We start from the raw sequence: 14425 nt of genomic DNA on the forward strand, positions 1-14425 counted from the left end.
TGTTACACAGCATGCCATACTTTTAATATGTCGACTTTTGAAGCTGTCATACATGTCTACAATGTATTTAATCATACCCACCACTCCTCCTCCCCCTACTCCGCCCCTCCCTATTCCTTCCCTCCCTGCCCCTCCTCTCCCTGCCCCTCCCCTCCTTTCCCCCAACTCCCAATTTTTGTATTTTCTATTTTTTCTTTTTTGCAAGATATGCCCATAGGTACAGCAGTGTCAAGAACATTCTAGGATCAGGCGTGGCAGCACACACCTTTAATCCCAGCACTCGGGAGGCAGGGGCAGGCAGATCTCTGTGAGTTTGAGGCCAGCCTGGTCTACAAAGAGAGTTCTAAGACAGCCAGAACTGTTACACAGAGAGACCCTGTCTCAAGAAACAAAACGCAACAACAAAAATAAAACAAACAAACAAACACACACACACACACACACACACACACACACACACACACACACACACACACACACACCATTCTACAGTGTTCTGCTCAGATTTAAGACTCCTCCTAAGAAAGAAGTGAATGCCTATTGTGTAAATCTGAACCAGAGTTGGGGAGCTCATAGGCCTCAGGAGTAAACCTACTGCTCTTATTTGTCAAAAGATACCAAGGGATCATATTGTCCTGTTTACCCATAAATGAGAGCAGCTATCAGTCCTCATTAGAGAAGATTCTTTGTGCAGTGGACAACGGTTAACACAGAAACTCACAACTGGTCAGAAAGCAGAGAAGTGACTGTGGAGTACTCAGCCGCAAATGAAACATCTGTGTATCACACACACACACACCACACACACACACACATTCACACACATACCACACACACACACACCACACACACACATTCACACACAGACACAGACACACACACCCACACACACCACACACACCACACACACAGACACACACAGACACACCACACACACAGACACACACACACAGACACACCACACACACAGACACACCACACACACAGACACACCACACACACACCACACACACACCACACACACACCACACACACACACACACCACACACACACCACACACACCACACACACACCACACACACCACACACACACCACACACACACCACACACACACACACACACCACACACACAGACACACACACACAGACACCCCCCCACACACACCCCCACCCACCCCCACACCACACACCACACACCACACGGCTCAGGACCATTGCACCCCCAAAAGGAAGGAAAGATATGAAGAGCCAGGGGCCAGGGGTGAGCAGGGCAAATCACGTCTTCTGGACATGACAGGAGCTGTCCTCATGAGTTTATGGCAGCTGTGATCTGCCTGTATAAGATCTGCCTGAGAGCATGCCAGTCAACATTTCAGCACAAAGTGCCCCACCCTAACTGAGGAGCTGTGGAGAGTTGACAGCTCCTGGGGGAGGGGGAGTTTGTTTTCTTTAAAGGTGTGGCCCCGGGTAGCTGGATAACCTTGCACTGTAAGCATACAGACAGCACAAAGGGAATGCGATGGGCTGCTAGAAAAGATATGTAATATTTAATTAAAGAGTTCAAAGCGCTAGGGGATGTTTGCTCATGTTCGCAGGAAGAGAGTTGCTAATCATCGTCATTTGACCGTTACATGCTGTGTCCACGTAGCTGATGACAACACGGCCCTCCAAAACAGGCATAAACAGTATATGCCATGTAAAAAATTTAATCATGAATTGTTTTCCAAAAAGAGAATTGGCTAAAGATGCTGACCTCTGGTGAAACTGAGAGCACACAGCAGAAGGAAAATGTTAATCATCTGGTTTCCTATTATTAGGTTAATTTGTCACCAAATTTAGAAACTCTGAGGTTTGGAAATATTCCAACAAAAGCAGTTTTTCTTCTTTGCATGTTAAGCTTCACTGACCAGGCAGAACCTCAGGCCCTCAGAAATAAATAAAAGCTCTGCACTTCACCGTCACTGACCTCCTTCCACACTGCTGGCCACTCAACCATGAGACCTCATTCCTGCCTGTCTGTCCTCTTCCTCTTTGTAATGATGATGCCGAGAGGTAAGCCGGGAAATGAAGGCCGGAGCAGGGCTTCTTAGGAGGTCTGCTGAGGTGCACAGCTATGTACTCTGTCCCTTATAACTCGGATGTCAGCATGTGGACTTGAGTGTCCCAAAGTCCAACATCTTCAGAACTGATGGGGTTCAAATTCAGAATTGAGTGGAGAAATCCTATCGACATAAAATGGGGCCCAAGAACCCCACCACTGGGACGGAAAAGCCAAGTAAAGAAACAGGCTGAGAAACAACTAGACTGAAAACTTAAGTCAATATACTTTTTAAAAAAATGGCTACCACCAGCACCCTAGTCTTCAAGGGAGTGTGGAGATAAATTAACTTGTTTGCTGAGTAGATGGAGATAGAGTCTATTGGTGAGACGTGTATGTAAACACTAAGAAGCAAATAAGAAAACTCAGAGGAATTCCCCAGAGGAATTACGGGGAAAGTGAAGATAATGGGAAGCGTCAATTTTAAAAATGTTAATTGTAAGGTGATAGGAAGCACATAAAGAATCTGGTTGCATCCTTGAAACACACAATTCATACATTTGAATGTTAGTTTATAGAATCGAAATTAAAGCCGCTCCAGTTCTCTTTTGGCTGGTTTGTGCAGATTCTGGTGAGAACTTACAAAATTCATTCCCTACTACTTTTTAGGAGAAAGGGGGCTTGCTGAGCATACCTGAGGGAGCAGAGCACTGGGCAGTAGTAACAGCACTGCCCACCGCCAGCAGGATGCCCACATCTCTCTGTCCTCACCGAGAGAGCCCTTCTTGTCTCATCTCTGAGATCCTCTTAGAGCACAGCCAAAGCCTCTCACTTGTGGCTTTGGGCCTAATTTATGAACATCTTCCTATCTAACTTGGCACATAGCTGCACTCTCACAGAGGATTTGATACAATCCTCACTTTATTTCTCAGCCCTAGTCAGAGAGCATGGCTGAGGTGGAGACACTTGCAGGAACACGTGATGTAAAATATGATGGGAATTACCTGAACATAGATGGCACTTTAGCGGTCATACCTTTCACTGTAGATAACAGAAGCCATGCTCACATGAATGATATGCTTTCACTAAGATCACACGTGTGGTTGCAACACTAAGCCAAGTGTCTCTTCCTCTGGCTCATTCTTGTTTCCACCAATCCACGTGGACATAAAAATGGCAACTGATTTCTGACAGACGTTTGCCTCAACGTCTCTTAACTGAGTACTGAGGCAACTAGAAAGATTCTTTGCCACGTGTGACAGCATTAAAGAACCCAGAGGTTACTAAGCTAGGTGGGATAAACCAAAGGTGGCATTCTGCTATATAAGTTAATCGAACTCGGAGCAGACACTATGATGGTGGTTATCAGGGCTGGGAGGTGAAGAGAAGAGGACAGAGGGGGTTGATATAAAAATTCAGTTGGACAATTCAGTGAGTCAATTTTATAGATGAATTCTAAAACCTTCTGACCATAGCTCTTAAAAATGTGAAGAGGTTGGAACTCACAGTAAGTATTCTTATGGTAATAAAATGGAGTACTGAAGGGCTATTGATGAGGAGGAGAAGGAAAAGGAGGAGGAGGAGGAGGAGGAGGAGGAGGAGGAGGAGGAGGAGGAGGAGGAGGAGGAGGAGGGGCGGGGGAGAATTGCCCTCCTGCAGAGCTGACAGGGAACTCAGAGGCCTCTGACCTCAAGATCCCTGACCCTAGAGGTCAACTTTCCTTTGCTCTTCCCAAATCGGTTGCACTGTGAGGACAGAGTTCCTCAGTGGAGGGGTGCACTTCACATGGCCAGGTCTCTTGTGAAAACAGAATGTCAAAGACGCAGGAAGATCAAAGAACAAAGCATGTAACTTTTATTGTGTCCTTTTAAATTCTTTTTGTTGTTTGAGAGCTTTATGCATGCATACAATGTGTTTCGATGAAACCACCCCCTCTTCCCTTCCCTCCAGGTCTTCCTTCCTCTCTCCCTCCACCACTTTTCTCTCTCAGCGTCATGTGCTTTGTTTTACTTTTATTGATTGATTTTTGCTTCAGCTGCTGTTTCTTGACATTCAGGTGGGGGCACTCTAGCACAGGTCTGGAGATGCTGCACCAGTGGCAGCAGGGAAGATGGAGTGTCTGCAAAGGCAGCTGAGGAGTGCACAAGGAGAGGGGGAGGAGGGCAACGCTGTTGGGGAAGCAAGTCAGGGCCAGGGCCAAAGGTTACCTACACTGGAACCTGGACCCCATACCCTAGCCCCTGTGTGCTTCGTTTTTAAAACCACCGAGTCAACTTCTCCTAAGGACCATAAGCAGATGCATGACTTTTATGTAACGTCCACCTTCATCATCAGTGGAAAGAATGAACCTCTGTGGTGCTGGAAAGGCTAGCAGAAGGGCACTGACATACAGCCTTAGCCATGCTCTCCTCAACAGCCAAATGAATTAAGAAAACATGTGGATATACTTGAAGAAAACTTTCAGCTCTGAAAAGTCTCTCCATGCACGACATGCAAATGGCATCGAGTAACTCAATAAAGGTGCTTCTTACACAGTCCTGATTTTCTATAAAGTGAGTTGGAGATGAGAATATATGCATCTAATAAACATGCTGTTGAAACTGCTTCTTGGTGGAGGCATTGATGCCTTTAGTGAAGGGTGATTCACTAGAGAGGAAACAGAACAAGACATTGCATGTCCACTAAAGTTCCAAAGACACCTTCTCCATCATGTTGACAGTAAACACTTCCACACACTTAAAATGTACTGCCCAGGGTGAGGACCACATCTCTAAAATCCCACAAATTAGCCTGCTAACTCCAAGGTGTCTATTAAAAAAAAAAAAAGACATTACTTCTATATAAGCACATGATCTTTCTGTGTAGACAATATTGTGTCTCCCATTCCAAAGCGACCTTCTGGGGTTGGAGCTTCACCCAGATTTACAGTACGTTGAAAGTGAATTAACAGTGCTGTTCAATGTCTTCCTGCATAGGAGAGTCTGGTTTTCTCCCAGGGGAAAAGCAGTGCATTTTGCTGAAAGGGATATGCAAGGACATAGCATGTACATCTACAGATGACACCATCGGTGAATGTAACGATGAGAAGAAGTGCTGTAGGAGATGGTGGGTGCTTGAGCCCTACCCAACACCCATTCCCAAAGCGAAGTCTCCTTAGACTGGAGACAACTGCAAGTCCTTCGAACTCCAGCAAGCACGGACAAGCTTTGCAGACTTCTGCTTAACCACACTCACTTTCTCTCTTGCCTGTAAATAAATGTCCTGAGTCCATACTTACTGGTCTCTGCAAGCCTCTTAAAGTTCTTCCAGAAGTTAGTAAAAGGAGTTGAGAGGGGAAATCTCCACATTGCTTCAGGATGTATTGGAACACCTCTCTGCTTAGTGTCCAACTTCATTACTTTAAAAACAGGGTTTGAGAAATTATTTGGGATTTATCATAGCAATACTCTCCTCTCTAAATAGTATAATAATAATAATAATACAACTAGAAGAAAATGTACAAGAACCTCATATCTTGAAAATATTTGAGCAAAGTGAGCTTCCAAAAAAAAAAAAAAAAAAAAGGTCAAGGTAGAACTTTAAACATGTGAAGTAATGAACATGAAGTACACAATGATTGATTGCCTTCATTGGAATAGAAACCCTCTCTCTCATCTGCTTCTGAAAGCATAGCATTTTTCTAGGCTGGGAGTGTAGCTCAGAAACAAAGCACTTGACTAGCCCAGGCTTGAACCAATAAATATAAATATAATTTTTCACTACTGATGAGTTCTACTTGGAGCATGCATATGGGTAAAAGGCTGTGAATCATGTGATCTTGCTGACACTGCACCTGAGAATTAGGTTGTAATCCCTACTTCCTCTCCCAGAATACAACCTCAAGTAACAGAATCCAAATCCTTAAAATCCAAAAAAGATTACATTTCTTTGTGTCTATTACAAAAGACTAAAAAATTCCTAAATCATATAATTCTGGGAGAACATAACTTTAAATTTCCTTACAATACATCTAATAATGTAAAACAGTAATTTATCCGTGGAACTTTAAAACACGACAGACCATCTTATAGACTAGTATGTACAGTAAAATACTTAAGATAAACACACATGGTTTTGTATAATAACAATGGTTGCACAGGTGAAACAATTAGGAACAAGTCAGATATATCATAAATAAGCCAAAGTGAAATATATGAATGCATACCACTGTGATCAGTGATTATGTGCTTCTCCATTTATAATCGTGGTAGTTTAAAAAATCATGACAGATACACGAAGTCTATCAACAAAACCATCAAGAAGACACTATGTATTCTCACCATCGATGGCCACCCAACAAGCCAAAACCTTTTTATCTTCCACAAGTGAAGAAATACCAAAAAAAAAAAAAAAAAAAAAAGGCATGTCTTCATTAACTGACAAAGTCTCAGCATTTCTGTGCATATGCACAATATCAAAACATAAGGATGCCCCGTTACACTCTGTGCACTGCTTTTGGTGCATGAAAATCTGTTCTAGTTGGTTTTTGTCAACTTAACACAAATCTAGACATTAATTAAGAAAATATCTCTCTAAGACTGGCCTGTAGGGGCATTTTCTTGATTAGTGATTGATGGGGGAGGGTCTAGGCCATTGTGGGTGGTGAACCCCTGAGCAGGTGGTCCTGGGTTCTCCAAGAAAGCAGGCTAAGCAAGCCATGAGGAGCAAGCCAGTAAACAGCATTCCTCCATGGCCTCTGCTCCAGTCTCTGCACTGAGTTCCTACCCTGGCTTTGCTCTGTGATAGACTACAAGCTGTAAGCTGAAATAAATCCTTTATTTCAGTATTGCTTTGGGGCATGGTGTTTTAGAAATCCTAACTAAGATAAAATCCATTCCTCTTACCCTCGCATACAGACTTAAATTGGACAAAAATAATCCTATTGATGCAATAGCATCTTTCATAAGTATCTTCTTACCTCATGGGTCATGTGATTATTTCTAAGTATACAGTTACTTTCAGGTTTCTTCAGGCAAACAGAGCTTTGCTTCGCTGAAAGCTCTTGGAATCTCATCAGCTAGAGGGATGCCAATGCAGGCCAAGGAGAGAGTGTGGGGGGGTGTTTGTGTGTGTGTGCTTTTATGCCTAAGTGTGTACAGGTACCTGCAGAGGACAAAAGAGAATACCAGATTCCCTAAAGCTGGAGTCACAAGCAGTTGTGAGCTGCCTGACATGGGTGTTGGGGACCAAACTTGAGTTCCTGACAGAAGAGCAAGTGCTCTGAACCGCTCTCCAGCTCCTCCTCACCAAATGTCTATGGAGAAGTTAAAGTCTGAAACCCAAACTCAAAGAACAAATATCTCTAAAGACATAGCAAAGCCCAAAGACATCAAAATCTAAATGAATTAGTTCCTGAAATGATCTTTTCCCACACTTGGATCCAAAGTTTTCCGTTAAATAGCTGAAAACTTCAGCATGGGTTTTGGACTCTTGGTCACAAAGACCCTGCAGTGACTTGGGAAGCTTTAATTGATTCAGTATGGAGTCTCCCGTGGTCTTCACGTTCCATCTGAGCGAAGGATCAGAGAAATAGAAACTATACCAGACGGCTGAGGAGACGGCTCATTTGGCAAAGTTCCTACCACACAAGCACAAAGACTTGAGGTTAGATCGCCAGAGTTCTGTTTAAAAGCCCAGCATAGAGCCACGTGACTATAACCCCGGTGGGAGGGCAAACTGGGAGTATCCTTGAAGCTCATTGGCCAGCCAGCCTAGCAACTGATGATGCGCTTAGGGTTCAGTGAGAGATGCCTTCAAAAATAGAAGTAGAGGGCAATCAAGACGAGACCTCCACCCACACATGCACACAAGTGTGTAGACGAATTTCCAAGCGGTCTTATTAAATAAAAAACATAGAGCCAAATATAGGGGTGAAAGCCTTAGAGATCAGGGAAATAGGAATAGCCACCAACTAGCCTTACCTCACCGCGATGCAGCTTCCAAAGTGCCACGACTTCCTGTCTGCCCAGGCTTTTTGTTCTGCCCTCTCATTGGCTCTTAGCCCAGCTTCCTCACTGTTATTGTCACTGCCCGTCTGCACAGACCTCCAGGTCTCTATAGTTGGTGGTGGGATTAAAGGCGTGTGTTACCGCGCTTGGTTCTGTTCCCTAGTGTGGCCTTGAACACTCAGAGACCCTGCCTGCTAAGTGATAGGATTAAGGGTGAGTGCTTGTTTACTTAAAATGGCTTGCTATTTCCTCTGATCTCCAGGCAAATTTTATTTATTAACATACAAAGAAAATACCACCACATTTCAGCACAAATAAAACATCACCACATATATGTGTGTGCACTCCCACTTATACAACACCACACACACATAATAAATAAAAATAAGGTTAACTGAAAAGTTTTTTTAAATAAAAAGAAACAAGATCAAAAGAAAGTAAAATAAAAGTCTCAGCACTCTCCCCTCTGCAGATAGGAAGCAAAGGAAGTAAATGATGACATTCTGGAGTAAGTGGCCATGGGACTCAGCAAGTTCCCAAAAGATAGGGACCCCTTCAGAAGGCTGACCATAGAGTCATGACCAGGGGACTTCCCACAGAAGAAAGGGAAATTAGCAGAGCCTAGGAGAATTCCATTTCTTTGAATATCATCAATCCTAGCTACAAGAGAGTGCCCCGTTTATCACAGGCTTCAAGCCAAATTAGGAGACCCAGAATCCCCAAGCAGCTCTGCTTCAGGAAAGAAACTTGCTGTGCCCTACCCCCAGTTCATGAGACCAGGCTTAGCCACTACACGCTGTCTGCAGAAGTCACTGTGAGGATCCATTCTTCCTGGGAGAACACTAATTTCAGTGTACAAACATCCCTGGAATTCCATCACACTTGCTCTAAAGTCTGTAACCTGGTAAACCTACATAGATCCACAAAGCAGAACCCAAGACAAGATAGTGCCCTACAATACAGGGACTGGTGCTTGGCATAGTGGGAGGTATGGTTTGAGGTTTGACCCCTGTGTTCCAAGATTGGTTCCCCCTGCCTGCACCCTTAGTGTCCATTGCTGCCTTCACCAAGTGCCAGCATTTTTGACAGAGTGCCTTCTTTACTTCAGTAAAAGCATAGACACACCAGAAGTGAAGGGCTGGAAAGAGCTATTCCATGCAAGTAGAAAGAAAAAAAGAGATATACACAGAAGCAGCTACACTCAGTGAGCTAATACCGAGGGGGTGGGCAAAGAAGAGATCAACAGGTCAATTCAATATGAGGAAAATAACCATTTTATATACAACCACTACTGGAGTACCCAATTACACAAAGCAAAAGTAGACTGCCCCAGCCAGCAGGGTTTCAACGGTGTGTGTGTGTGTGTGTGTGTGTGTGTGTGTGTGTGTGTGTGTGTGTGACCCACCTGTGGGAGTGAATGAAAGGAACAGGGGACACGAGAGACAACAGCAAGACAGGATTCTGATCAAGCTGCAAACTTTATTTTCCTCAGCAAGGCTTATATATCACAGGAGGGGAAGGGGCAGGAAGGAGGGAAGGGGAAAGGGGCGTGCAGGACATGGAAGGGGTGCAAGACGTGGGTGATGTGCAGATTGTGCAACTGCAAGATGTCGGCTAAGGTGACTGGTCAGGGGCCATTTATTCTGTTGCTAGGCTACCTGACCATGGAATGCTCCTTACGTTTGGTTGTCATGGCACCTGACTATGGGATGTCTTCTTATCTTTGGGGGGCCTCTGGTTAGTAAACAGGTGTTACTGCTCTGGGAAAGGGCAATGGTTTTATAATTTGTTCTCCGGCCTAGCTAGTACTTTTCCATGGTTCATGTTTGGTTCCTGACATCATAGACATTGTTAGAGCTTATGATGTTTAGTGTTAATTGTCACTTTGATGTGATCTGGAATAGCCAGGGAGATGGGCCTCGGGCCCAGGTGTATTGTTGTGACTACTTCCTCAGAACAGAAACGTTTCATGCTATAGAGAAGAGGGAGACTCATAAGACACACAACTCTTATAATACCTGTAAGACCGAGGAAGCTCAGAAAGCCACAAGACCTAGGAGGCCCCTCTGCTGTGGGATGTCTTTCTGTATGCTGTGAATGTGTGTTGCTCTGACTGGTTGATAAATAAAGCTGTATTGACCTATGGCCAAGCAGCTTAGAGGCAGGTAGGAAATTCAAGCAGATAGACAGGAAGAAGAAAGGAGAGAGAGGAGGAGAGAGGAGGAGATGCCAGCTGCTGCCGAAGGAGAAGCCACATGCCAGCAGGCTGTTAAAGCCATGGAACACGCGGCAAAACACAGATGAATAGAAATGGGTTAATTTAAGATATAAGAGCTAGCTAGAGAAAAGCCTGCCATAGGCCATGCAATTGGTAATTAATATTAAGCCTCTGAATGATTATTTTATAAGCAGCCGAGGGACCACACAGCTGGGTAGGACACAGGAAAACTTCCAGCTACATTTGGCACTCACCATCGGGCATTGATCCACGTAGACCTAAGGAAGCTTAAAGATTCTGAACGCACAGAAAGGGAGCCACACTGAGCTTCCTAGTCTCAGTCTCATGCCAGCATCAGGGTAGAGACTCGTCTCTCCTCAGCTGCCTTTGAGATGGAGCTGGCCGCCAGCTGCCATAAGCTAAGCAGCATGGCAGATTCCCGCCGCAGTACACAGTGACATCTGCAAGCCACTCGGCACACTGCTTGGTGAATTTAGCTTTCACTAGTAACAGACAAGTACAAGTAATACCAACACATAATATCACACCAACAAACTCAGTGATCTGAGTGACATCATCTTGTTAGTATAATGTCAATGCGCTGTTTGGGTGAACAAATGTTTGTTCACATACCTCCAGACAAAGCCCATGAGTCACCCTCCTGTCCTGAGCACAGTGCACACTAAGGACCTCCTTTTATCACACCACCTAAGTGAAGTGTATCAGCAACCCCAGGAGTCACATGGTAAGAAAATTTGTCCAGAAATTGATGGGTGAATAACCAAAAACCCTAGAGTAACTTTATAGCATTTAAATAGTGAAAGTATAAACACAAAATAAGAATAAGTAAAGGTATTGTGGAATATCGGTGAAGTCCATTCTATAGCCATTAAAATTATTTGTTTACATTGTTCTGAAGGGAGGCTGGACATGACAGAAGTATGATATATGCATCCTGGAAAGGTTATAATGGAACATACTTTGTACAACTAGTATGCATTGTTTACTCTGGCAGCACATATACTAATATTGGACTCATGCAGAGATTATTAGCATGGCTCCTGTGCAATGAATATGCACTAGTCATCATATTTTCAAAGTGTTATATGGAAAGAATGGAATGGGGGAAATATTTGGAACAAAATTAAAAACTAGAAATAGATCTGTGTTATTTCCATTCTATCCCTCTGATGAAACACCATGACCAGGGCCAAAGTGATGGCTCAGTGGTTAAGAGCACTGACTGCTCTTCCAGAGGACCTGGGTTCAATTCCTAGCACCCACAGGGTGGCTCATAACTGTCTGTAATTCCAGTTCTAGGGTACCCAATACCCTCACACAGACATACACGCAGGCAAAACACCAATGCATATAAAATAAATAACTTTTTTTAAACACCATGACCAAGGCAACCTATAAAAGGAAACATTTAAATAGAGGCTTGCTTATGGTTTCAAAGGGTTAGTCTATGAAAAAAAGGCCATGTAAAGATGTAAAATACACAGAGTCTGGAATGCAGATCGGCAGGCATGGCGCTGGGGTGTAATGGGTAGCTGTTCCAGCTTTGATCTGGAAGTACTACCCCCACTGAGGCTTACGGTAACTGTCACGCATATGAAGCAGAGCCAAGAGAGGACCCCTGAAGACCCGAGATCTGGATGGGCTGGCTCTCTTGGTTCCTGGACCCTGGATGCTGGAGGTAGACCAAGCAGAGTTCTCTAGAGAACATTGCTGGACTACGCTACACCTTTCCCAGACCCTGTAACCTATCCCTTCACTTGTAAGTTACCCCACAAAATAAACCTCCCTTTTAACTATGTGGAGTTGCCTTAATACTTCCACCAATATTGGGGCAATAGCTGAAAGCTCACATCTGATTACAAAAAGCAGGCAGAGGGAGAGCAAGACTGGGCCTGATGTGGGCTTTTGAAACCTCAAAGCCACCCCCAGTGACACACCTCCTCCACCAAGGCCACACCTCCTAATCCTTCTCAAAACAGTTCCACTAACTGGGACCAGTCATTCAAACATATGAGCCTATGGGGGCCTTTCTCATTCCAACCACCACAGGATCCTGAGAGGAAGAAATTTGACCAAAAAACAAATAATAAGCCAAAATAGCAAGAATTTTTTAACTGTAGAATGCTATAATATATTTATCATTATGTAGAGAATCTTACTAGTTTCCTGGTTTTCAGATAAAAATATACTATTTAAGAATAAGAATAAAAATATTGAGTATCCTAGATGAGCAGATACATGCTTTTAATCCTAGCACTGTGGAGGTAGAGGCAGGTGAATCTCTTTGTGCTGTGAGATAATGCTCTTGTACACTGTAAAGATTTGTCACTCAAATTGGTTTAATAAAATACTGATTGGCCAGTAGCCAGGCAGGAAGCTTAGCAGATTAAATGCTTAAGTGGTCAGAAAGAGATAAATATACGCAGTAAAGACAGATTCAGGAAAAAACCCTCTAAACTGTTCACATACAAAGTGTTTAAAATATATGTAGTCTTGGGAGAGTAAAGAGAAGGTATGGACAGTCATAAAAAAAGAAATATATAGGGTTTTTTTTTTTGTTTTTTTTTTTTTTTTTTTTTTTTTTTTTTTTTTGAGCTGAGAATCAAGCCCAGGGCCTTGCACTTGCTAGGCAAGCGCTCTACCACTGAGCTAAATCTCCAACCCAATATATAGTTTTAAAATAATAAAGTCCTTAAAAGGGAGTAAAGTAAAAGAAAAAAAAGCCACGTTAAGATGTAAAATACAGAGAGTCTGGATACTGTATGGTATTGTGTTGTTGAATTGTTTGACTGCAGAAGAAGGAGCAACAGCAGCTAAGACACATTGGATTATAAATGTTGCTGGATTCATCCAACCTATATATTTTGAAAATGCCTTAACTTCAAAATTTAAGTCAAAAGATATGTTACTTTGGAGAAGAGTTTATGCTTTATTTCCACAGAAAATGAGAGGCTGTGGATTCATTCTGTGTTTTAAAAAAAATCAGATTTTTGGTTGGGGATTTAGCTCAGTGGTAGAGCGGTTGCCTAGCAACCACAAGGCCCTGGGTTCAGTCCTCAGCTCAAAAAGAAAAAAGAAAAAGAAAAAAATCAGATTTTATTGAAGAAGACCCCCTAAAAAATCTCCAGTGGAAACAGATGGCCCAAACGATCCAGTGTTTCAGAACACCTCTGTTGCAGTTTCCTCTGAGTTCTGCATCCGGAAAGGCTTCAAGGCTGCTGGCTGAGATGATCCAGCCTCACAGAATTCTCCAGTCAGGACTTGACCATAATCCTAAATTTTCTCAGGATGCCCATAAGATTAACAGTACCCCCAATAAGCAGGAAGTAGCCTAGAAAACTATGCCCACAAAATGGATTATGGATGTTTGTCTTTGTTTAGGGGGTTGGTTACAAATTGTTGTTGGTCATAGTCAATCTCTTTCTAAAAGAAGAAAGGGGGATATGATATAGAAATGATGGAGGAAAAGTGTAGATTGTTAAATATACTTTAATCCAAAAAACAACTGTTAATCTTACATATTTTACATCAGTATGGATTTTGGTTTATTGATACAAATTTAAAGTTAATTTTGTTATACTGTATATATATATTTCTACTCTTGTTTAGGGTATTATGTTTATGCAGCTCATTTAAAAATGTAATATAAAATTAAGAAATAGGGATTAATAGTTATCTATAATCACAAACTTATGGTCATGTTAGGCATGTTGTCAAGGTCATACAGAAATATATTTCAGATACATAGGCAATCTTCAAACACTTCAAAGACCTACAGAATATGGCATTTAAAATGTTTTAAGAGCTCATACTTTTCTCAACAGTGAGACATGTCTACTCCTGGCATCACCAATTACTTCAAAGAGGATGATGGGCATCGAAGAAACTCCAGATGGAGCTTGTTTTCTTTATGGCAAAAGCAAGCCCTGTGGGCAAAGAAACTGCCCTTGCCTCAACTGCTGACAGTATGCTATACAAATTGGATAAGCAGGAAGGACACAAAAGAAAGTGACTGCAGAATTTTGCCAAAACAAGGTGGGACAGTCCTTTAGAAATCCTGCTTCACCGGGCGTTGGTGACACATGATTGTAATCCCAGTACTCGGGAGGCAGAGGCAGGTGGATCTCTGTGAGTTTGAGGCCAGCCTGGTCTCCAAAGT

The 14425-nt window shown here is 42.9% G+C and overlaps 1 protein-coding gene across 1 annotated transcript; it reads left to right on the top strand.

Moving 5' to 3' along the window:
• Positions 1 to 1996: 1996 nt before the first annotated feature.
• Positions 1997 to 5197, top strand: Defb130b (defensin beta 130B). Its single transcript, XM_036198877.1, has 2 exons — positions 1997 to 2054; positions 5016 to 5197. The coding sequence occupies exons 1-2, from the start codon at positions 1997 to 1999 to the stop codon at positions 5195 to 5197; spliced, it is 240 nt and encodes a 79-aa protein (XP_036054770.1).
• Positions 5198 to 14425: the final 9228 nt, after the last annotated feature.

Source organism: Onychomys torridus, chromosome 9, assembly GCF_903995425.1.
Source record: "Onychomys torridus chromosome 9, mOncTor1.1, whole genome shotgun sequence".
NCBI lineage: Eukaryota > Metazoa > Chordata > Mammalia > Rodentia > Cricetidae > Onychomys > Onychomys torridus.

What these genes read in the sequence shown, in the direction of transcription:
- Defb130b (XM_036198877.1), top strand. Translation starts at nt 1,997, where the DNA reads ATGAGACCTCATTCCTGCCTGTCTGTCCTCTTCCTCTTTGTAATGATG. An exon ending in TGTAATGATGATGCCGAGAG is followed by an intron (nt 2,055 to 5,015) that starts GTAAGCCGGGAA and finishes CTTCCTGCATAG; the next exon opens with GAGAGTCTGGTTTTCTCCCA.